General features: G+C 38.4%; 1 protein-coding gene across 2 annotated transcripts in view; it reads left to right on the forward strand.

Annotated features, from left to right (window-relative positions):
• me31B (ATP-dependent RNA helicase me31b) overlaps positions 1-22,989 on the forward strand; it is a 51,997-nt gene that overhangs the window by 16,249 nt on the left and 12,759 nt on the right. The window contains exons 2-6 of one of the 2 annotated variants that reach the window (XM_083122426.1): positions 1,148-1,367; positions 3,452-3,530; positions 5,171-5,405; positions 9,486-9,629; positions 18,980-19,074. In XM_083122426.1, the coding sequence (XP_082978552.1) occupies positions 1,165-1,367; positions 3,452-3,530; positions 5,171-5,405; positions 9,486-9,629; positions 18,980-19,074 (756 nt within the window). In that variant the 5' untranslated portion in view covers positions 1,148-1,164. The remainder of the gene's footprint in view (positions 1-1,147; positions 1,368-3,451; positions 3,531-5,170; positions 5,406-9,485; positions 9,630-18,979; positions 19,075-22,989) is intronic. The other variant, XM_083122427.1, reaches the window with a different exon arrangement.

The raw sequence follows: 22,989 nt of genomic DNA on the forward strand, positions 1-22,989 counted from the left end.
CTTTTTCCAGGTCGCGGATAGTGTACCCATTCTTTACCCCCACCCTCCTTATCCATTCCCCTTCTTTCCCTTTCTCTTTCTCGTCATTGCACAGTCTTTCGGCGCGAATGAAAAAGTTAAGAAAAACATTTAATTTAGTCCTATTCGAATGTTGGGATCTCTTATGGAGGTACAGCTCTCCAGCTAACGGTTTATGGAAGACCCCGGTAACGATCCGTTGTCCGGTTTTAGTAAGGCACAAGTCGAGAAAGTGGATCTTTCCGTTGGCCATATCTTCCCTAGTAAACCCAATCCTGGGGTCCTGCTTCCCCAATTGGTCGAAAATGCTGTCAAGTTTGATTTCATCCCCAATGATGAGGATGTCATCTACATATCTCCCGTAATATTTTACCTCCCCCCTCCCCCCTGCATGCTCCATAGTGCCTTTTTCGACGTAGTGCATGAAGATGTTGGCCACAAGACCAGAGATGGGATTGCCCATGGCCAACCCTTCTTTTTGTCGGAAGATTTTATCGTTAACGTAGAAGTAATTGTACCCCGTAATGAGAAAAAACCACCGGACGTACTCCCAGGCGACCAAGATTTCAACGTTTTGGTCAATCAACCATCTATACAAACAATCCCCAGCTTTGTCCCGGGGGACACTGGGGTACAGATTAATAACGTCGAAACTACAGATTACGTCCCGTTCTCCTATGGTGAGTTTCTCAATTGTTTCTTTGACCATAAGAGAGTTTTTGACGCTATACGGAGTGTCCATATTCATTTTTCCCATCCTCTTAAAAATCTCATACTCACACACGTAAGTTGCCGATTTTTAATCTTTTAACCTAAAGTTTATATTCTGCTTGTCTGTAGCCACGCTGTATTTGATATTACAAGGAGTACTGGCAGCATTGGTAGTGTCAGAAGGCAGTAGTACCAGGTGCACCAGACATCTGGCTGTTATTCTATCATTGCCAAGATGAAATGAAAGATTAGAAATTTTTTGTACAGAAACCTAACCTACCTATCTTCATGTAAATGATGTACACTTCCTATGCTTCATGGTATAAGCCAATGTCCTGGTGATAACCTTACAATTGTAATGTAAATGTTTGCATTGTGTATAATTACGAAACCAATTTTATTTTTTCCTCCCTTTCAGAAGAAGCTGTTTGCTGAATGTGTAATGCTTTGAACCCAGTGATTACAACATTGTTTCAACTAAAACAAAAGGAACAAAGACAGAGAATTCTTGCACAAAAGTGTAGGCCATTTTGGCCATCAGACCACTCATTCAAAATGATGTCGACGGAGAACCGTATAAACACAAACCACACGTCAGTAATGGCAGGATTGAATAGCTTGAACAATCAGAACAAAGCGTAAGTTTTCTTTTTTATACCAGTTTGTTGTATTTGTTATCAACTGTATGTATTGATGCCATTATGAACTTCTCCATTGAAGATGAGGAACTGTGTAATTACTTAAATTTGTACATATTGGTAGGAAAATAAAAAGCATTGCTATTTAGGTGCTTCTGTTTAAGTTGACACTTATGCATTACTAAAGCATGAAAATAAGACTTCATATTTTTCCTAAATTTAAAATTTCCAATGTGGTTACTGTTGTCACTTTTCTAGAGTGGGTCATTTGATTCACAAAGAAATAATTGGATGCAACTGGGTCATTCCATGCCAAATCAACTAAGTTGACAACCCGACAATCTCAGAATTTTCTGAAACTCCACTATTTGGTAGTCTTCATGAAGATATGAAATCCTGAGAAATTGTAGTTTCCTGTGGCATAGTTATGGAGTTTTGGGGGCTCGAAAATACAAAAAATTGTCTATTTTTAGTCTGCGCTAGAGACTAATGGATAATTGCTCTTACCCTAATTCACGTAGAGAGCTGGTTGTAGTCTCCTTTGAAAGGACATGAAATAAGCTTTCCAACATCACTATATTTAGAATAAAATATTTTGAAGGTCATCCACTTTGACCTTTGTACCTTGAACTTTGAAGATGCGTATGTGCGATTTCCTTGGAACTGAAATATATTGTTAACACAAGGTTACACTATAACATAACCAAATTTGAAGTTTGTATGATTATGGGATAATTAAGAAAAACAATTTAGTGTTTTTTCAGCTGGTCATTTCTAGTGGGAGTTTGCAACACTGTTGTTATTTACTTTTAAGAAGAATATGATTATCTACAGTAGTGAAAAATGGACAAGAATTTTTGTTTCCTGAGAAATAACTTACATGCACCATAGTTCACAGGTTGTTCTTCAGTATTCAATCATTCATTCAGTCTTTGCATGGCAAGCTGGCTTTCGTCTGTTGTTAAAGTGTACATTCTTCTTGTAGCAGTGGAAGGATCCACTATTGCACGTTGGGACCCAACAAATGTCCATTTGAACCAAATGGGGACAAAAATGATCCTGATGGTCCGTGAGGTTGAAGAAAGTTAATTCGTAAATCACTGGTGTCTTCAGACACTTTATATAAACACACACTAGCCACCAGTTATTATATACACAAGTAAAATATACAGTAATATCTGTAAATTCTAAGGCATTTTAACATATTATGGAACGATGATCTATAAATTCATCACATGCAGAATAACATTTCATATGTATGACATCTTTTGTAAAAGGAAGTACTACTGATTCCTGGAATGGAATTAACTTTAGCAAAGCGGTCACACAACATAGAAAAATCATCCTCATGGTAGGCAACACTGATGAAGTTTTTGCGATTTTTGTAGTGTGCTGCTGCTCCATCAGAAAAGTAAAATATCTTGACCAAGTTGTCAGAACCAAATTTATCCTTCAAAAATGTAATAAGTGCTTTCTGGAGTAAGTGAACTAATGCTTTGTCATACTATCTGATATGACAACCAAATATTCAGTTATGATTCGTCTGCTTAATCCCGTAATCCTCTCCAGTTCCGTAAACGTCACATGCCTGTTCTCCAGTATGACATTTTCCACACGTGCGATGTTTGCGTCTGTTTTCACACTCTCATGTCGCCCTGGACTCTTTCCCTTCTCAGTCGACATTTGACCGTTTATCCAGCCAGTTACCCAATTATACACAGTTTTCAGTGACACTGCATACTCGCCACACACAGCCACTAACAGTCTATGGATACGTGCCGTTGTTTCCTCTTCCACAAAAACCAACTCGTTCATCTTGTTCCATGTTGTCCGCAACAGCACTCATGACGTGCTTCGACGGCTGCACAGGCCACAGACTACGCACTGTCACACGGTGCTGCCACCTGGCAGTAGACAAGGTACCTATGTGCCCATCCTGCGCAGTGCGTGGAATTACGCCATTTCATTTTGCATTAAAACAATAAAGTGTAATTCTTTATGATACGCCCCTCGTAAAACTGTTTAATGTTCAGATTCTCAAGTGCACTAGAGTGAAATTACATGGTTATTGATATCTCTTCCAGAGATATGGAGAAGTTAGAAGACCATGGTTGGAAGGCAAACTTGAAGATTCCACCAAAGGACAAAAGGATAAAGACTAGTGTATGTACTTATTACTTTCTATCATTAAGTAAAGTAGTGGATGGAGTTAAGTAGGTTTTATTGATATGTAATTAACACATTGAATCCCATGCTCGTGCTATCTTTAGAGACCCCCCAAGAAAACTCCTATGGGTGCCCCATGCACTTGACCAATGTGTTTACTTGAAATATCGAAAGAAATGAAACACTTATTTATTTACTTGTGATGAGTTATTTACTTGCACACAGCCTGTGTTTCATACTAAGGGTTAGGGGGTGAGGGGGGCAGCCCCCAACTTTTTCCCACTTTGTCCCCGTTCTATGCTATACCTTGTGTAAGAAAAGTAAATTGCTCTTGCTCCCCCTAGTTTTGGAACCCAATAGTTGCCACTGTTTAGTATTAGAAGTACGGACTTTTTCATTATATGAAAAACAAGGACTATGTTGAACATCTCTAGCACATGCAAGAATACACAGATTCTAATTGTTTCTTTTTTATCGTGTAGGCAAAGAAATTGCCTTTATTTTGATTTATGACACATGTATAGTAAGACCAAAAAATAAATTTTCACATTGTTGAAAATCACATAAAATGCCCAGGTTTCTGTGTTATTGCCAATTGAAATACCCTGGGATTCAATGTGTTAACTTTAATTACAAATGCTATGTGCACAAGCAAGAGCTCATGACCACATAACTAATTTTCAAACCTCAAGACTTGTCACATATATGGGATGCATTTCCCCCCTGCAATATTTTGGGGAAAATGGTATTGTTACCTTTATACACCTTATTCATCATGACTACCCAATAACAGGTAATGACATGTCTGATTCATGACTTCATCATTTCAGACAATTGTGTTATAGGCCATGTGTATTTATTATTTTATGCTGGTTCTTATTGCCCCAGAATGAAATTAAACATAGAAAGGTAACATTAACTGACTAAAATTTAAATAAAAAAATGGCTGGTAACTTATGCTTTAAGTGGTTACTTAGGTCATTACTATCCCAAAATGAAATTGACATGGAAAAGAGGTGGCATAACAATGCACAATATATAAAATTAAAATTCCAAGGACTAACACATTGCATGGCCTTGTAGTTAAAATGTTGGTACGTTGACATGTATTATTTTATGAGAAGTGTTTTTTTAGCTACAATATGAGTGTAACAATATAATTATGCCACTGACTGAACAAAAGTTATGATTATTTTTTGTTCTGCTTGCATGTTGAAATGTGCCATTTTTCCAAAATTGGCCAGCCTGTTGCTCAGAGGTCTGGAAATTTTCACATATGCCAAGTTGTCAAACTTAATAAACTTTGTGGGTCACATGGGATACATTCGATTTGAGAGGAAGAGGAAAAGTTTCTGTGAAAGCATGTGCCCGTGGCTCTTACTGAGAGAGCTGGTGCTCCTTGTGTGAGGTTTAGTTATGTTCTGTGCACACTAAATTATTCCCAATTGTTTAAATTCTTTAGTGTAGTTCTGGGCTTGAATTCTCTGTGCATAATTTCTTGGCCTTTTGTATCTTTTAAATCACATGTGTATTGGTGAGTTGCAGATGGGATTTTTAATCGAAAATGCCCTGCTGTTGAAAACATCTTGAAATTTTTCAGTCCGTACATAAACTCATTGTAAGTTATTCTTCTTTAGGACGTAACGGACACAAAAGGAAATGAATTTGAAGAGTTCTGTTTGAAACGTGAGCTTCTCATGGGAATATTTGAGAAAGGATGGGAGAAGCCTTCGCCAATTCAAGAAGCAAGTATTCCGGTAGCCTTGTCAGGGAAGGACATTTTGGCTCGTGCAAAGAATGGTACAGGAAAAACTGGTGCCTATTCCATACCTGTGTTGGAACAAATAGATCCCAACAAGGACTACATTCAAGGTAATTGTGCTTCTCTAATTTGAAATATATAATTCATTTGGGTTTATTTGAATGCAGTTTGTTGGAGGGAGATCTTATATCATATGAGTAGCTTCTGATGTATTGTTTTCATTGAAATTTGGTGTTATGTAAGAGTTCCTCATAGAGATTTTTTTTTCATATACAGGGTGGTGCAAAATTCAGTTTACAATGCGGAGGATGTGAATCGCCAAGTACATGCAATTTTGTCGAATGACGCACCTTGTCAGAGCTAGAGGATGCAGAAATCGTGTGAAAATGGACTTCACACCTCCATATGCCAACAAATAGTACTCATAAAGAAGATGCGGCACGATATCCCCAAAGAAAACACACCCGGGCTAGCGAATGATGCACAAATCGCATGTCGAAAATGAATGCGGCAGGGATTCCTCACAAGAAGTGAGGGATTCCTGGGAATACGTATGTCCGACATGGAACGCAGGTATCGAATGGGAGTACAAAGGGAAATGACGGAGGTCACAGCACATGAAGAACATTTTGCCAGGAAGTGTCCGAAAAGCACGTTGCAGAAGGGAATTCCCCAGAGAAGAGGGGACACAAACAACATGTGCAAGAGGTGTACTATGATGACACATATGTACACAAGTAGTATCCAAGGCTGTACGTAGAAATGAAATACGTACGAACACGTGAGAGAACGACCTGCACGTTCTGATATCGGCTCCAAATACTACGACTGAAGACGTAGTAGTACATAAAGCTCTGCTAGAGGCGCTCAGCGGGATGCTACCTGTCTCGGCCCGCTATCACTGGTATATGTACGTACAAGCAACGTGTCAGTGTAGGAGACTACCGATCTACCTGTCAGTTACGCGTGTTGTCACAAGGTGTTCATCCTGAGGCGTGTGGTGAAATTGAGCACTTTGCTAAAATGACCGTTACGAAGTACGTAGTGCATACCATCTGTGTTGTCTGTATGGGGTGGACACCTGTGTGGAGTGTTTGCTGTAGTCGTGAACGGTACATCACAAGTTAGTTTCGTACGTATTCGTGTGCTCCTTTGTGAGCCTGACAATGGCGACATACACCACCAATGAGCTTGCCGATATGAATATTGTTTACGGTGAGACGCACCAAAACAGCCGTGAGGCAAGGCGTGCGTATCGCGAACGATTTCCAAATCTGTGCCTACCATCACATGTCCTGTTTCAACAGGTGGATGCTCGTTTACGTGAAACTGGATCTGTACGACCTAGGGTGTGGGATCGTGGCAGACCACGCAGTGTGCGCAGTGTCCAATTTGAGGAGGAAGTGTTGGGACAGGATACAGGAGATGCCAGGCACCAGCCCCCGTGCCATTTCCCATGTGCGACACACGCACCATGCCAATGTGTTACGCATGCTGCACGATGAGGGTATGCACCCATACAAAGTGCAGAGGGTGCAACACCTGCAGCCAACGGACTTTCCCGTACGCCATAATTCTTGTCAGTGGTATTTGCAACAAACCCTTGCAAATCCCAATTTTCCAAATGCAGTGTTGTGGACCGAGGAGGCACTATTCACCAGAGAAGGCATCTTCAATACCCATAAGTCACGTGTGGGATGTGCAAAACCTGCATGCATTGAGCGTCATTTTCAGCGACTGTTCGCAGTGAATGTGTGGTGTGGTATTATCGGGAACAACCTGATAGGTCCGTACGTGTTGCCCAATACTTTGTCCGGTGGGAACTGTTGTTTGTTCCTACAGGAAGTTCTACCTGAACTGTTGGAAAATGTACCCCTTGCAATTAGGCAAGATGTATGGTATCAACATGACAGTGCCCCTGCACATTTTGACCACCGTGCCAAAGCTGTATTCAACAATACATACGGTGATAGATGGATTGGTAGTCATGGACCTGTTCTGTAGCCACCTCGGTCACCCGACCTGACAATGCTAGATTTCTTCTTGTGGGGCGAAATGAAGAGGCTGGTCTACGAAACCCCGGTGGAAAGTGTGGAGGACCTCGTTGCTAGAGTTAGTCGCTGCTGGAATGATCACTGACATTCCCAACGTATTTGAGCATACAAGAGCGTCCCTGCTATGCCGATGCAGTCTGTGTGTAGATGTGGCTGGTGGAAATTTTCAACTCATATGTATTGTATGTCATTTCCACAGCCAATAAAGAATACTACGTGTGTACGTGTGTGTCATCATACACCTGTTGCACATGTTGTCTGTGTCCCCTCTTCTCTGGGGAATCCCCTTCTGCAGGCTGCTTTTCGGACACTTCCTGGTGAAATGTTCATGTGCTATGACCTCTCATTTCCCTTTGTACTCCCATTTGATACCTGCATTCAATGTCGGACATACGTATTCCCGGGAATCCCTCACTTCTTGTGGGGAATCCCTGCCGCATTCATTTTCGACGCGTGATTGTACATCATTTGCTAGCCCGGGTGTGTTTTCTTTGGGGATATCGTGCGGCATCTTCTTTATGAGTACTATTTGTCGGCATATGGAGGTGTGAAGTCCATTTTCACACGATTTCTGCATCCTCTAGCTCTGACACGGTGCGTCATTCAACAAAATTCCATTTACATTTTCGTCTTCATTTCACTTGGCGATTCACCTCCTCCGTGTTGTAAACGGAATTTTGTACCACCCTGTTTATAGTCTTGAATGTAATGGAATTTTTAGAACGTTGAAACATGTATGTATGGGTTGTTTGAATTTATTCACAAACTTTCACACAGTGAAATTAATCCTTTTCACTTGTCCTGTGACAAGTCTCTCTCTGCTGAATAAATTTTGCAATTTTTTTTTTATGATTCTTACGTTAGATGATGTGTGACAATCAAGCAATATCCAGATGTCTTGAAAATCACTTTTTTTTCACAAAATTGAAGCTATTCACTGCACGATGTTTGTACAAACATCATAAAAGTAACGCTGTTGACCATTTTTCAGACACACATCAGGAATTCATTGCAAGTATTGCTAAATGAAGCTAATACACTACAGTTCAGAAATAACCCTTCTCTTCTAGAAATGTAACATTGAACAATACTTCTCAAAACCAGGGTTCCGCAAGGTGAAAACCTGGAAATCTCTGGGAAGAAGCCATTGTAAAATAAATTTAACGTAACAATGTACTGTGCGGTGAGTGCTGTCGGAAAAAATTGAGAATTGTGGAAAACAGTTGGTGTGGGAACCCTGTTAAACAGGGTTGTACAAAAGTCTGAATGCCACATTTTGCACACAGGTAGCAGTTATTTCAACTTCTCTTGCTCAGCACATGACGATGAGACATGCTTTTTCCTATTCTAATATTGTTGATAAGAAGAAATTCATGATGCACTGCAGAATCCTTAAGTCTACAGGTTCAGCATGGCTGACATGCATTTCAGCAGTGAAAGGAAAGGTTGTACAATATTTTATTTAGCTTATTTCTGATTTTATGGATGGAGCAAATTATAATCAGAACTGGTTGTATCAACCGATAATAGGTTAATTGGTGAAATGCCTGATAATTTTACTTAGCCAACATATCCACAAATTGCCTGTAACGTGGGTTAGAATTCTGCAATGTTGATATGAATTTCAAGGTATAACTGATTTACCCTGGTGTCTTAAAGTTAATCTAAATGCAATTTATTCAAAGCAAAACCGTTACAATCACCTGGTATCCTATTCAGAATTTTTATTTTGCACCATTGCGAAAAATTGATTTTGTGATTTAAGTGGCATCTATTTTAATTGCATATAATTGCAGTGGATTATTTGCATATTAATAATAATCAATATTTTGAACAACATTTCTTAATTTTTGAGCATTGATATGTCTTTGGAAAGGGCATTTGTCAGCTCAGACCCAGTTCTGTTTGAACCTAGGTTTGAATCCTAGCTTGGGGATGGGTGTTGATCTCCCTTCATCCATTTCATCACATTACCATTTATCCTCATTACAATTTGCCAAAAGTGGAAGAAAATTGACACTAAATAACAAATATCGAATAAATTAATTGTATTTCAAGACTTGAGTTGATATAAATGTGATAAATGTGTACTTCATTGAGAAATGTACTAATGTTTTATCTCTTTATTTCTTTCAGCACTTGTTATTGTGCCAACTAGAGAGTTGGCTCTTCAGACTAGTCAAATTTGCATAGAACTTGCAAAACACTTGAATATTAAAGTTATGGTTACTACAGGAGGTACAAATTTGAGGGATGATATAATGAGGATATACGAGAAAGGTAATGAAAATTCATCTTTGTGTGACCACGGTTCTATGATGTACTCTAGTAATGTATTTGTTGATGTGGGAAGTGGTGTCAAGATATTGAGTAGCACAAGACACTGGCATATTCTGAAAATTTAATCTGGTTTACCGCAACAATTCTTATTTATTGTAAGCCTCCCTGATGGCACAGTGGTAGTGTCCTTGTCTTGTAATAAAGAGGTCCCAGGTTCGATACCCGGTGGGAGTTGTACGGATCCCACTTAAACTGTAGGTCCAGTCCCGATTAGCCTTTCTATGCATAAAGTGGACTTAAAACTTCAAATCAATCTTATTTATTATACAAGGTGCCATTTTAATGGTGCCCACGGCCCACAGAAACATATAGAGGACATCAAAACGCTTTTCTCAGTAACATTTTTATTGTTGGTGCATCGTTTCAGCCCTACTGTCGGGAATGAAGCGGTCCGTGCCAGGGTTGGCAGGATGTTGAGTTTAGTCTATCCACTTCATAGTTCTCATACTGGTTGTCTGTGACACGCTGAACAGTTGACAAAAAAAAAATGAAAATTCAAAATTCCAAAGGTAACATGTAATGTATATTCAGGGCATTATATGGTAATGGACAAAAATGGTTGAAAATACATGGATATAAGTAGTAGCAAAAAGAGCTGTCAAGACAACAGTTTTATCTATGCACGGATACACACAATAGTTTACAACTGTGAACATGGCAGTGTATATTCACTGATGATTCATCATTAGATTTTTACTGTGGTTGTATGTGTTTTAGCCATAATGTAACAACGTGAACCTGGAACCACAATACCACAACATATGTATCAGGACAAATGAATATACAAACCTGTAGATATCAACCTTGCAACTAGATTGCAAATATGTGATTCTGGTAATTCAAGCGGTGATGGCCATCACATTATTTTGGAATGTCCCAATTCATTCCATCCACAGAAAAAGAACATTTTATGCTACACATTATCAAAAATTAATGTACCTTTTTCCATACATTTGGCTTCATTGTTGTACACACCTGATGGTGAATACATGTTTTCTTGAGACAAACTAATATAAAATTGTAAGTTTTAGGCTTTATTTTTATTTTATTTTGAAAACTTGGAACAATTTATTACTTGGCTTAAATGGTAGAATATTCAAACACAACCAGTTTTGATCTAAGACAGTTCTTACTTTGGTTATTCTGGTCGAACTTTATTTCTGATATTGACCAAAGAAAAATTAAAATTAACTGCCATTCTGCTTTCTTATAATTGAAATGAACAATGCAAATTTACAGAGTAGGTAAAAAAAGGTAAAGTGTTCCCCTGTGCTTAGCACCAGGCCATGAAGGCGTATAGGGGGTGTGGGGGTAACGCCCCACACTTTCTTGATCCGGTCGTGAGTGGGGGTGATGTGATCAGCACCATGCCCCTGCCTGCCTTTACTCGATGACTTTATTCGATGCTGGGTGGGCGCCCGGGGCCGCTTCCAACGTTAGAAAAGTTCCCGGATTTGAACCGGCCGGGGATCGAACCCAGGAGTAGGACCGGTTGGAACTCCCCTGCCATGGTTTACACTATAAAATGTATTACATATATCAGAATAAAAGTGAAATTTGAAATTCCAAATAAATTACAAAATCCAATATAACCACTTCATTTTCAGTAAGTTGTTTTCCCTCTGTTTCTTGTATCGCTGGTTTACTTCCAGTTGAATTACTGAAAGTATTCCATCGCTTTGCTTTACGGTACATAATGTGGCTGGTTGTAGCTGTCTTTCACAATGTGTGTTCGTAGTAATTCTGGACTGCACAGCTTCACAAGAAATGACTCCACTGAAGCAATTAAATGGGTTCGGTTGCTAGCATTGAGGTGGCAAAATGGGCTTTTTTTAACAACTGTAGGGCCGAAAGGACACACCAATAAAAATGTTACTGAGAAAAGTTTTCTTTCATGTCCTCTACAGGTTTGTGTGGTCCATGGGCACCATTAGAATGGCACCCTGCATATTAATTAGATATAATAGAAACAAAAAAAACAATGTTTTGAGTTAGATAGTATTTTCTCTTAGCGTGCAATCTGAATTTAGCATTATCCACTTTTACACTATTTTCAGTTTCTTCTGAACAGTATACATTGTTAATTTTTTGTTCTGAATATTATCCCTTTTCCCCCCCATTTTGATACTGATACTCTTTCTTGATATGAACTACAGTTCCGATTGCTTTATATGTAACTCAGTTCTGTGTAATTCTGTTTTATACGTAAATTACTGTAGTACTGGCAAAATATAATTTAAAAACTTGTTAAACAACATTTGTACGTAAGCAAACTACAAGAATGTCACAGAAGTACACATTTCTTGTCATTACAAAAACTCAAAGGAAAGTTACAAATACGAAACAGTATATGCAAGCATGGTGGTGGATGATCTAGAGTTGTGGCAGTGTCAAAGACAAATAGAGGCTGTGCGTGGCATGAAATCGGAGGAGAAAGATTTGCCGCAGTTGTTCAGAACATGACTCATTTTCTTATTCTACGTAATCACGGTATAAAAGTATCCACATTAGAAAGATGCTGATGTTTGCTGGGTTTCATAATAAAAAAAGAACAGCTGTTCCTTCAGTGAAAGTTTTCAGTTGCTATTGGCCAGCCATGGAGAACAGAAAGAGGAAGTTACATGCTTGACCAGAAAGTAAAATTTATTCTGGAAGTGGATGCTAATCCACATAAAACTGAAATAGCTGCCGATTTAGGCATAGCTTATTCCATACTTTGCACTCATTAGTAAAAGAAATGCTATTTTAGTAATTGGTTAGTAAATTAACAAAATGTAGTATTTCAATAAAGTGGCAAATGTGATGTATAGAGGCACATATTTTTGGTAAATAAAAAAAGAATTACGGTACAAAAAGTCAATTTTGGGTTCAAAAGTGGTAAATGAAATAAAATTTTGGTGTTATAGCGGTGAAAAATTGCATCAAAATTGGTTTTAAAATTGTGAATATAATCCTAAATTTGATTGAAACACTGCACTTATTACACAAAATAAAACATATCCTTCTTAGCACATTTATGGAATTACCAGAGTATTAAGTTTATTTCTGTATAAAGGAGTCAAATTTCGCTTCCCAAATATTTACATCAGAATCAATTTTCTATGAATAGCATAACTCAGGATAATTCAAACTTCAGAAAGTGCTGTGTGGATAAATAAACTCTAAAGTTCGTCATGGTGGTTGCGGTAAACGCGGTTTAAAATTACTTACGTGAAATTTAGAAGATTTCGTACTTCCGCGTTGCACAATTTAATGGTTCAATCCTATTAATTTCGAAGATCCACTGTCTTCATTCACAAAAGGGTACGGCTTCAAACGCCGTACCCTTTTGTGAATGAAGACAGTGGATCTTCGAAATTAATAGGATTGAACCATTAAATTGTGCAACGCGGAAGTACGAAATCTTCTAAATTTCACGTAAGTAATCTAAAGTTCGTGTTTGTCTTATTTTGCATTTTGAATCATTTCGTGACAAATGAGGGTAGGAAAATGCACCTCACACCTTTTGGAAACATAAAAAATTAACATTACAATGTGTTGTTTCACATTTTGTGTTTTCGTGAAAAACTAAATATGCATACCTGTAGTAATGTATTTAAGAATCAAACTTTTAGATTCGTTAATGTACCACTTTGACAGAAGTAACGTGTATTATATCTTGCTCCTCAAAATACATAGATAAAATTGCAGTACAGTCAACTCTAGATTCAACGACCTTTCACAGTTCCCGGGAAAAGGGTCGTTATTGGAATTTGCACCAATTTTCAGCTTAAAGGGAGCTCAAACGGACACAAAGATGCCTAGGAGATGGTAACAACATTTATCCTGGTAGTTATACAACCTGTTATGCACAGGATGCGTGTTGTGAGAAGGAAAATAGAACATGAAAAAAGTTTTCACAAAAGAGAATTTAAAATAATGTTACTTTGTTTCAATTGTGCACAGTCGTTGAGTTTCCAGGAAATTCTTACAATTCTAGTTCATGAGAAACCCGTTTGCACTGAGACCAATGGAAAGGAAAATAATCTCTTATTGCAAGCGTAACTTGAAGAATCTTGACACCAGTCAGACTGGTGCCAGCAAAAGTCGGGAGATAATCGGGCAGAATGAATGTTGGATTTTACACGGGTTTACTGGAGCATTGTCTGTTACAAGATTAACTGGTAAGATTAGATCTCTCGGGAGAAACAACACAACCTCTCTAGGTACCAGACAAAAAAAATAAAAATACAGGGCTGTAATTTTCGTTCTGGTTCGGCTGTGTAAAATACATCGTAAAAAAAGTCACTTTTCTTTGCTTCAACAAACTTCATTCACCCTCCTTCCCCATTCAAGGGAGCAGTCCAAACTCCTTGCATTGTAATCCAACGTAAAAAAGGAAACGCGCAACTTGCGATCTGTTTTCACCCAACGCATGTTCTAGGACACGTCATTCAACAACAACAACAACAGCGTGGCAGTTGATAATCATTCGGGTTTGGAATTAAATTTCACTTTAAACTGTATATTTAGTCCTGATTAGCCCATCAGCATAAAATGAACTGAAAACAAGCTTTATGAAACTGCGCATTTTCACATATCAAAATGGTAGATCGTTATTTACTCTCAGGTTAATCGACGATTTATTGTTGGATGTAGGAGTATTCTCGATGTCACCCCTCCAAACATTTTCCCCTTGAATAATGTCTTTTTAATCAGTCTCAGCGACCATTCCTACATTGAACACTCTTTGTTTTTCCTCCACATGAATGGTTCTGAAGAAAAGCGGATGCAAATTAAATTTACAGATTTGCTTATCACAAGGTGCAGAACATGAAGTTATTTTAAATCTTGTTTTCCTTTCTGGAGATCCAATTTCGTTATGGTCAAATCAAAACAGCTTTGCGTTTGCGAGATTCAAAACAATTTCCTTCGTGCTGGATGAGTCATCACTGTTATCGGCAAGCAAGAGCTTTGCAGATGCTAGACAAAACACTGGCGCCAGGTAAAAACAAGGAGACCGGCTGGAAGTTCAAGCAACAGGTGGCGGAAGAGAAAAGTCCCAGCATTTTAAAGATAACGCAACTGTCGAAGACTGAACTTTTAACAGCAGTGTAAAGAAGAAAGAAATGACCCTTGCTTTACGTTTTACCATGCAACAGACAATAATACGGGCAATATTTCCTATGCAGACAACAGCATTAAATAATAATAATAAATAAAATAAAAACTGAAATCTGCAATTATCAACATTGCCGTGCACACTAGTGGCGGAGAATGAGCTGGGGAAAGGGTAGAGGGTCACTTTTTTTTTTACTTGTTCTATGTTTTTTTGTTAGTTTTCAATAATATATCCTGAACTGGTTGCCCCATTTTAGACGTCAAAGGAAAGGAAGAGGGTCACTTTTTTTTTTTTTACTTGTTCTATGTTTTTTTGTTAGTTTTCAATAATATATCCTGAACTGGTTGCCCCATTTTAGACGTCAAAGGAAAGGAAGAGGGGTGGTTCCCTTTCCACCCTTGCCTGTAATCAGCCCGCATCAGCAAGAATGGCTGAAACAATCTGCATCGCCCCCCCCCCCCCCCACGTTTGCTGACAGGAAAAGAGGGAGAAGTTAGTCAGCCAACGGAACACTTTTTGGCAGATATTACGACATCGACACAATTAGGAAAACGTATGAAGTGAGAAACGGGAGTTATGATGCACGTAAGCAGTAGCGTACGCAGGATTTCATCAAGGGGGGTGTTATTTCTAAAACTTTTTTCCAAATTCACATTACCATTGTTTTATTATACTTTAATTACATAATAATAATCACAATTAATTAATAATACTTATAATTAATTAGCTGAATTAATACTAATACCACTACTACTACTATTAAGTAGTATAGATCTACATAAATATAGTATTTATGAAAACATTAGAACGAAATTACTTTCTAGTCATTCGATTTTTATCAAATCCTGGTAGCATTTTTTGTTTCTTTGTTATGAAATAATTGTCTGGTCAACGAGGTGAGACATTTCAAGGGTGAAGAAGATCCATAAAAACAAAAATATATTAAAATAAATTGAAATAATCAAAGTATGGAACTCATCCAAGAAGCTGCGGTGATCTGGTCGGTAGAGCGTGTGACAAGTGACAATCACGCGGGAGATCCGGATTCGATTCTCGAAATTGGTTGGAATTTTTCCGGCTTCTTCCCCGCATAAATGTCCCCGATGATTCACATCTGGATTGTCTCCCTGTTCTTACCAACAAAACATTTTACAATAGTTAAGCTTATTGTCATTTGAATAATTGTCTAGTCAACAAGGTGACACATATTAAAGAGAGACATTCAAAAGTGCTGCGGTAAACAATACAATGGGAAGGCGAATTGGTGACTGTATTTTTGTCCGCCTAGCCTTTGTCTATATATTAGCCTCTTACAACGTACCAAGAACTTTATTTAGTTAATTCTCATTGTTCACACACAAAAAAATACATTTTCGTTGAACACTGGCGTACGTAGAGGGGCGGCCGATGGTGTTCCAGCCTCTACGGAAATTTTGAGAAAATCAGAATTTTCAAATAAAAATCCGTTAAGAACTTTAAAAAATCAAAATGTGTAAATGCGAAACCTCTTTTAAAGTGAATCCCGATTACCATTTTTGTCTTTGAATACAATTTTAATAGACTGAAAAGCTCCAAAAATACGAAATATTTTATTATGCATCCTGCCCTCCAAAACGACATCCTGCCCTCCATGTGCTATCCACATTTACTATTCCAGCCCCTCCCGAAAAAAAAAAAATTCTGCGTACGGCAGTGTATTGTAGGGTAACATTGTTGCAACTGAGATACAAAACAACTTTTTTTCTCTTTTAAATCATAGTTACCCTAACCTAACCTTATAAACTCGTGTTTATTTTCAAGGCATCACTCTGAAAGACGCGTGTGTTTGGAATGCTGTGCTTTTCTCCATGCTGCACGGAAATAATAATTCAAATTATTATAAGTAGTAGTAGTAGAAGTAGTAAAAGTAATATTATTGTCCCAGATCTTTGACTAAAAAAATTGGCCATTTAATTTTTTTTTCCACAGCATTTTTCATAATATTTCACTTGCGTACGCCACTGCACGTAAGATCGAAGTAAACTTTTGTTGAAACCTGGATGACAACGCATTAAGCGGGTTGACGATCTTTAGTTCCCCTTTGTGGTTTTGATTATCTCTAACAGTTTCGCTTTTTTATGAAGTGTTGCAGGGAACAAAGAACACGTTTTGAATAAAAGCGGTTACCGGAAGTTGTCGGCTACAAGGCTGAGAGTTGATCACTCATGGGAACCTGCTGAACTCTAGGTCAGAGCTGGACAGATGGGCCAGACTTCCAGGCACCACGTATCTGTATTTTCGAACATTCCTGCGATCTTCTCTCAAGGTGGTGTATTTATCGATGAAAGAGCTTGACCTGCCATACACATTGGCAAAGACTGCAAGTCCAGCAGTCATTTCGGGCTCCTCCCACCCTCCCCTGCGAGTTTTCAGCAGCTCTTAGGACAAGGAAACAAGTCAAGTCGATTTAAAATAACATCCAAGCACATTCGATCTTCTCTTCTCGCGTATCCAAGAGCAAGCGTGGCAAAACAAGCCTGGCGCGTTGGGTAGCGGCAGTCGAGTGCGGGGTAACATTGGTGCACTTGAGGGAGGGGAGGGCAGAGGGCAGAGGTCAAGTGCTATTGGATATCACTCAAGCATGGTGTGGTGGTGTCTATTTTTAGTTCAGACCTAAATGTGAGCGGTAGAGCGCTCGTAAAGGGAATGAGTGGAGGAAAAAACAACGCATTTTTCGGCCGATTTCCTTCAATTTTTCAACTTTTTTTTCCCCAAATTTTTTTAATTTTTTCTAAATTTTTCACGATTCCCAGGAAAAGGGTCGTTACTTCGAGAGGGTCGTTATACCGGGGTCGTAGAATCGAGAGTTGACTGTATTTTAATAATTATGACATGTTCATACTATGGGAATGAGAGAAGCGGTAATAAATAATTCAGTTACTCTTGTTTTCCGCGAAGCTGTAGCCAATGCCACCATCCTCGTTGGAATTTGTCATCGTTGCTTGGTGCATTTCTGCTGTTAGTGGTCAGGCACACCACGCTTGGCTTCCTTTACTGCAGCGATTAACATTAGTGAACAGCAGACATACAGGCGACAACAGCACACCTAGCAGCAATTTAGGAAGAAACAGCAGAAACATGCCAAGCAACGACAACGAATTCCAACTAGGATGGTGGCAGTGGCTACCGAAATTAATAGAAAATAACTTAACATGTGCATGGAAAACGTGAGTACCTGAATTATGACATGGTATCTACCTTGACATACATATAACTCAGGTTGAACTGTGCTATTTTAATGCTGGTGGTTGTAGTCGAACCTACTACAATGGACCTGTGAATTACTATATCACGTGGTAGAGTATTGGTTACTACAGTCATATTGCCATAGATTTTGATCCTCATCATTTGCAAGAACATAAAAGATAATATGTTCACCTGAAGATGAAACACTTGTACATCTGTGTTGCGACCACTGACCAGTGTGTGCCTGCACTGAAGACAGACTGAATGACAAAATGAGGATCAGAAAGGGAAACCGGTTCCGTGAAAATCACCTACTGCTGAACAGTTCCACACACCTTAATGTTACTGGGAAAATATGTTAGGAGATAAGAAAGTCTTTACAAACAAAACGGGGACCAATAATAAACAAAATACTGATCTGAAACCTAGCATTGTTCACTGCATGCTCTATTTCCCCCTATCTGGTAGATTTGTCCTCAAGATAATGTGCTTTCATGGTTGGACATTAGTAGATGACAAGGGCTAATCAGATTCTATGCTAATATAGAACATTTTGCAATTTAAAATTTAAGATACTTTGACACTCCAAAGATAATTTCACCCTAGTGCCTTTCGTGCTTTGTCTGTTACTAATCTGACAATGATTCTAAACCTTGGAGTTACATTTTATACTGGTTTCCAATCACATTTTAACATTTTTGATAGTCTTAATTGTAATTCATTTTGAGTCTTAAATGTAATACTTTAAACTATGCACAAACATAAGTTTGCATTCTTGCAAAGATAATTTCACTCATGTTGTCTTGGATTTTTATTTCCCAGCATAAAATCATAGTGAGACTGCAAATCTTGAATCTTGCAAATTCACAAGCCTTTGAAAAGCTACTCTTAACTTTAGTTGTGACTGACAAGTTTTCTGCATTTGAATTATGTTCAAGGCTCAAAGTGTGTGCTTCTTTTCCAGTGCAAGTGATCATCGCCACGCCAGGTAGAATTTTGGACTTGATAGACAAGAAGGTAGCAAACGTTGACCAGTGCAAGATTTTAGTCTTGGATGAGGTAAATATTAGCAGTTGGTGGTTGGAATAAAGGAATCGGGCTGATCCAAAGGTGTTCTGGAGTTTGTTAGAAGTGCTGTGTGTTTCAATGCTAACTTTGATTACCTATAACTTGAAAACTGTAAGGAATATTCTCATCAGGTTTTCTGTTAGGAGGCCTCGGATATTTTAAAATACTTTTGATGACCACTTCACTCCATATAGGAAATTCCAGAAATTAATGGCTGGAGTCTGAATTTTAAGGCAAAAGTATGATTTGTTAATATGGTTGCATAGTCTGTACTGGCTACAAGTTGCCTATGTTTGCTGACAAAATTCTGGACTGCTGGTGTTGCCAACCAAGATCATATACCACTAAAAGTTCACAGTACCGTACCACTTGCCCCATAAAATCACTTACTTTGAAACCCATCAAGTGCTCAATTAATGTTGAGGGGAATAAACAATGCAGTTGATAAGCGAGTCACTATAAAGATACATCCGCAAAACTTACTTCCAAATGTTCTATTAATTTTGGTGGCCTCTACCACCATCCACTTGGGAACTCGATGCTTCACTGTTAGGTTGACATCCGGTTCCTGTTGTTTCCTCAACTACCACTAGGGGTGCTGGTGTAGCCATTTTCTCTGCTGCGTGCGATTGGTTTGAGCTGTTGTAATAACGGGAGCCAAACATGATGAGCCCGACCGCTGTCAATATTCAGCTCGTGTGGAAAGTTCATAATGGCATGAGTCTCTTTGATTTTGGTGTCTATTAGGGTGTGTGATGTATGCCTAACTGAAACTTTTTGGATCCTGTGTTTGTTGAACTTGACGTGCTTTGCTAGTCCGGTAATGGGTTGGAATTTTTTTGCGTCCACTAAGTGCTGTTGTATACGCTCGTTGACAGATCTGATGGATCTGCCAATGTAGTGTGAGTGCAACTCACACTGGGCATCATATACACCTTCTTCAAGTGAAGAAGATTTGAAGGAAGAAGTTACCATAGTGAAGAACATAGGTAGAGGCACAAATTTTTGGTAAATAAAAGACCAAAATTTCTGTACAAAAACACTCTATTTCGGGTTCAAAAGCGGTAAATAAAATAAAATTTTGGTGTTATAGCGGTGAATAATCATCAAAAGTGCTATATAAAATGACATTTTGGTTTTAAAATTGTGAATATAATCCTAGATTTGATTTAAAACTGCATTTATTACACAAAATAAACTTATCCCTTCTAATAGCACTTTAATGTAGTTACCCGAGTATTAAGTTTTTTTCCTGTGTAAAGGGGTCCATTTTTGCTTCTCAGATATTTACAGCAGAATTAATCAATTTTCCGTGAATTGCATAACACAGGATACTTCAGAAAGTGTCGCGTCTGTATATAAACTGTAAATTTCGTGTTTAAGAGTATATTTCACATTTTGCAGTTCATTTTGCATTATTTCATGACAAAACTGGGTAGAAAAATGCCTCACACCTTTCAGAAACATGAAGAATGAACATTACAGCATGTTATTTCATATTTCGTGTTTTCGTCAAAGTAAATTGTCATGCCTCTAGACATAGGACTTCAAAATGGATACACAGTACATCAACTCTCCACATGGTGCAGCAAAGCAGAAATGCAAGTACGACAACCTAACCTACTCCACCCAACCAGCAGTGATAAAGCTAAATGGATTGCCTTCCCTTACCACCAGACTACATCCAACTGCCTAATTAAGACCTTGAAACAAATGACATCAAACTCTTAAACCAATAAACAAAATAGCCAGTGCCCTAAGCAAAAAAAAAAGAGATCATTCCTTTCCCCACTAGACAACCCAGGTGTATATGATGCCCAGTTCCATCAGATCTGTCAAGGAGCATATACAACAGCACTTATTGGAGGCAAAAATTCCCAACCCACTACCGGACTAGCAAAGCACCTAAAGTTTCAGTTAGGCATAACAGTTGGGCTGAAAAGTTCATAGGCTAACATAGTAAAAAATATTTTTTTGACAAAATTCGATTTTATTATTCAATATAGTTGCCTTCGAGGGCGATACAACGATTATAGCGGTCATACAATTTTTCGATGCCATTTTTATAGTACGATTTCTCTTTAGCCTCAAAATAGGCCTCAGTTTCGGCGATTACCTCTTCATCAGTGCTAAATTTCTTTCCAGCGAGCATTCTTTTAAGGTCTGCAAACAGGAAAAAGTCACTGGGGGCCAGATCTGGAGAATATGGTGGATGGGGAAGCAATTCGTAGTGTAATTCATATAATTTTGCCATCGTTTTCATTGATTTGTGACATGGTGCATTGTCTTGATGAAACAGCACTTTTTCTTCTTCAAATGGGGCCGTTTTTTCGTGATTTCATCCTTTAAACGCTCCAACGCTATGTAATAATCGCTGTTGATGGTCTGGCCATTTTTGAGGTAATCGATGAATATTATACCATGCGCATCCCAGAATACTGATGCCATAACCTTGGCCAGCCGACTGTTGCGTCTTTCCATGCTTTGGATTCGGTTCATCATGTGCAGTCCACTCGGCTGACTGTCGATTGGACTCTGGAGTGTAGTTATGGAGCCATGTTTCATCCATTGTAATATATCGATGGAAAAATTCGTGTTTATTACGGTTGAATATCGCTAAACATTGCTCCAAATCATCAAAACGTTGTTGCTTTTGATCGATTGCGAGCACGCGCGGCACCCATTTAGCACACAGCTTTCGCATGTTCAAATATTCATGCACAATATGTCCAACACGTTCCTTTCATATTTTCAGTCTCAGCTATCTCGATCAACTTCACTTTACGATCATTTAAAATTATTTTGTGGACTTTTTTGGTGTTTTCGTCGGTAACAGCCTCTTTGGGGCGTTCACTGCGTGCATCGTCTTCGATGCTCATTTCGCCTCGTTTAAATTTAGCAAACCACTTCTCAACGGTTGATTTTCCTGGTGCAGAGTCCGAATAATGTTTATCAAGCCAAGCCTTGGCTTCAACAGTATTTTTTTCGCCCAAAAGCAATGCTTTATTAACACACGAAATTCTTTTTTATCCATTTTTTCACAATAACAAAAGCTGCTTCACTCACAATGCTATATCTCACGAACTAATTATCCGGCAGCTGTGAAATTTATACACGTATCTTTTGAAGGTTAGTACTAAGTAAAAATCACATGGATTTAATTCTAGTAACACCATCTATGAGTCAGCCTATGAACTTTTCAGCCCAACTGTTACATCACACACCCTAATCGACACCAAAATCAGAGACTCATGCCATTATGCACTTTCTGCACGAGCTGAGTGTTGACAGCGGTCAGGCTCATCATGTTTGGCTCCCGTTAATACAATAGTTCAAACCCATCGCTCGCAGACGAAATGGCTACACCAGCACCCCTAGCGGTAGTAGAGGACACAACAACAGGAACCGAAAGTCAACCTAACAGTGAAGCATAGAGTTCCCAAGTGGATGGTGGCAGAGGCCACCGAAATTAATAAAACATTTGCAAGTAAGTTTCGGGGATATATCTTTAGTATCTCGCTTACGTCTTATATAAGTGCTCAATGATCAAGAAATTTTATTTTATGATAATACAGTAGATTCCCAATATTGGTACAGCATTTTATATTTTCCTGCATAATTCATTCGATCTACATAGTTAAAAAAGATAAAAAGAAAAAAATGTTGGTGGTAAAATTTAATAACCTTAAAATTTCATGTTTTCAATGAGGGTTCCATGAGAAAAAAGTAAAAAAAAAAGGATTCACTCTACATATAGCCAGAGCCAGATCACAAAGTGTAACTATAAAGCAACATTAAATGTAATGTTCCCAATGCTAGACATTTCATAAATATGCTAAATACTAAAGGCAGATTCCTTTCACATATTTAATTATAATCATTTGGGATAGTTATAAACACAACAGT

Source organism: Lepisma saccharinum, chromosome 5 (genome assembly GCF_977018435.1).
Source record: "Lepisma saccharinum chromosome 5, izLepSacc3.1, whole genome shotgun sequence".
NCBI classification, from domain to species: Eukaryota; Metazoa; Arthropoda; class Insecta; order Zygentoma; family Lepismatidae; genus Lepisma; species Lepisma saccharinum.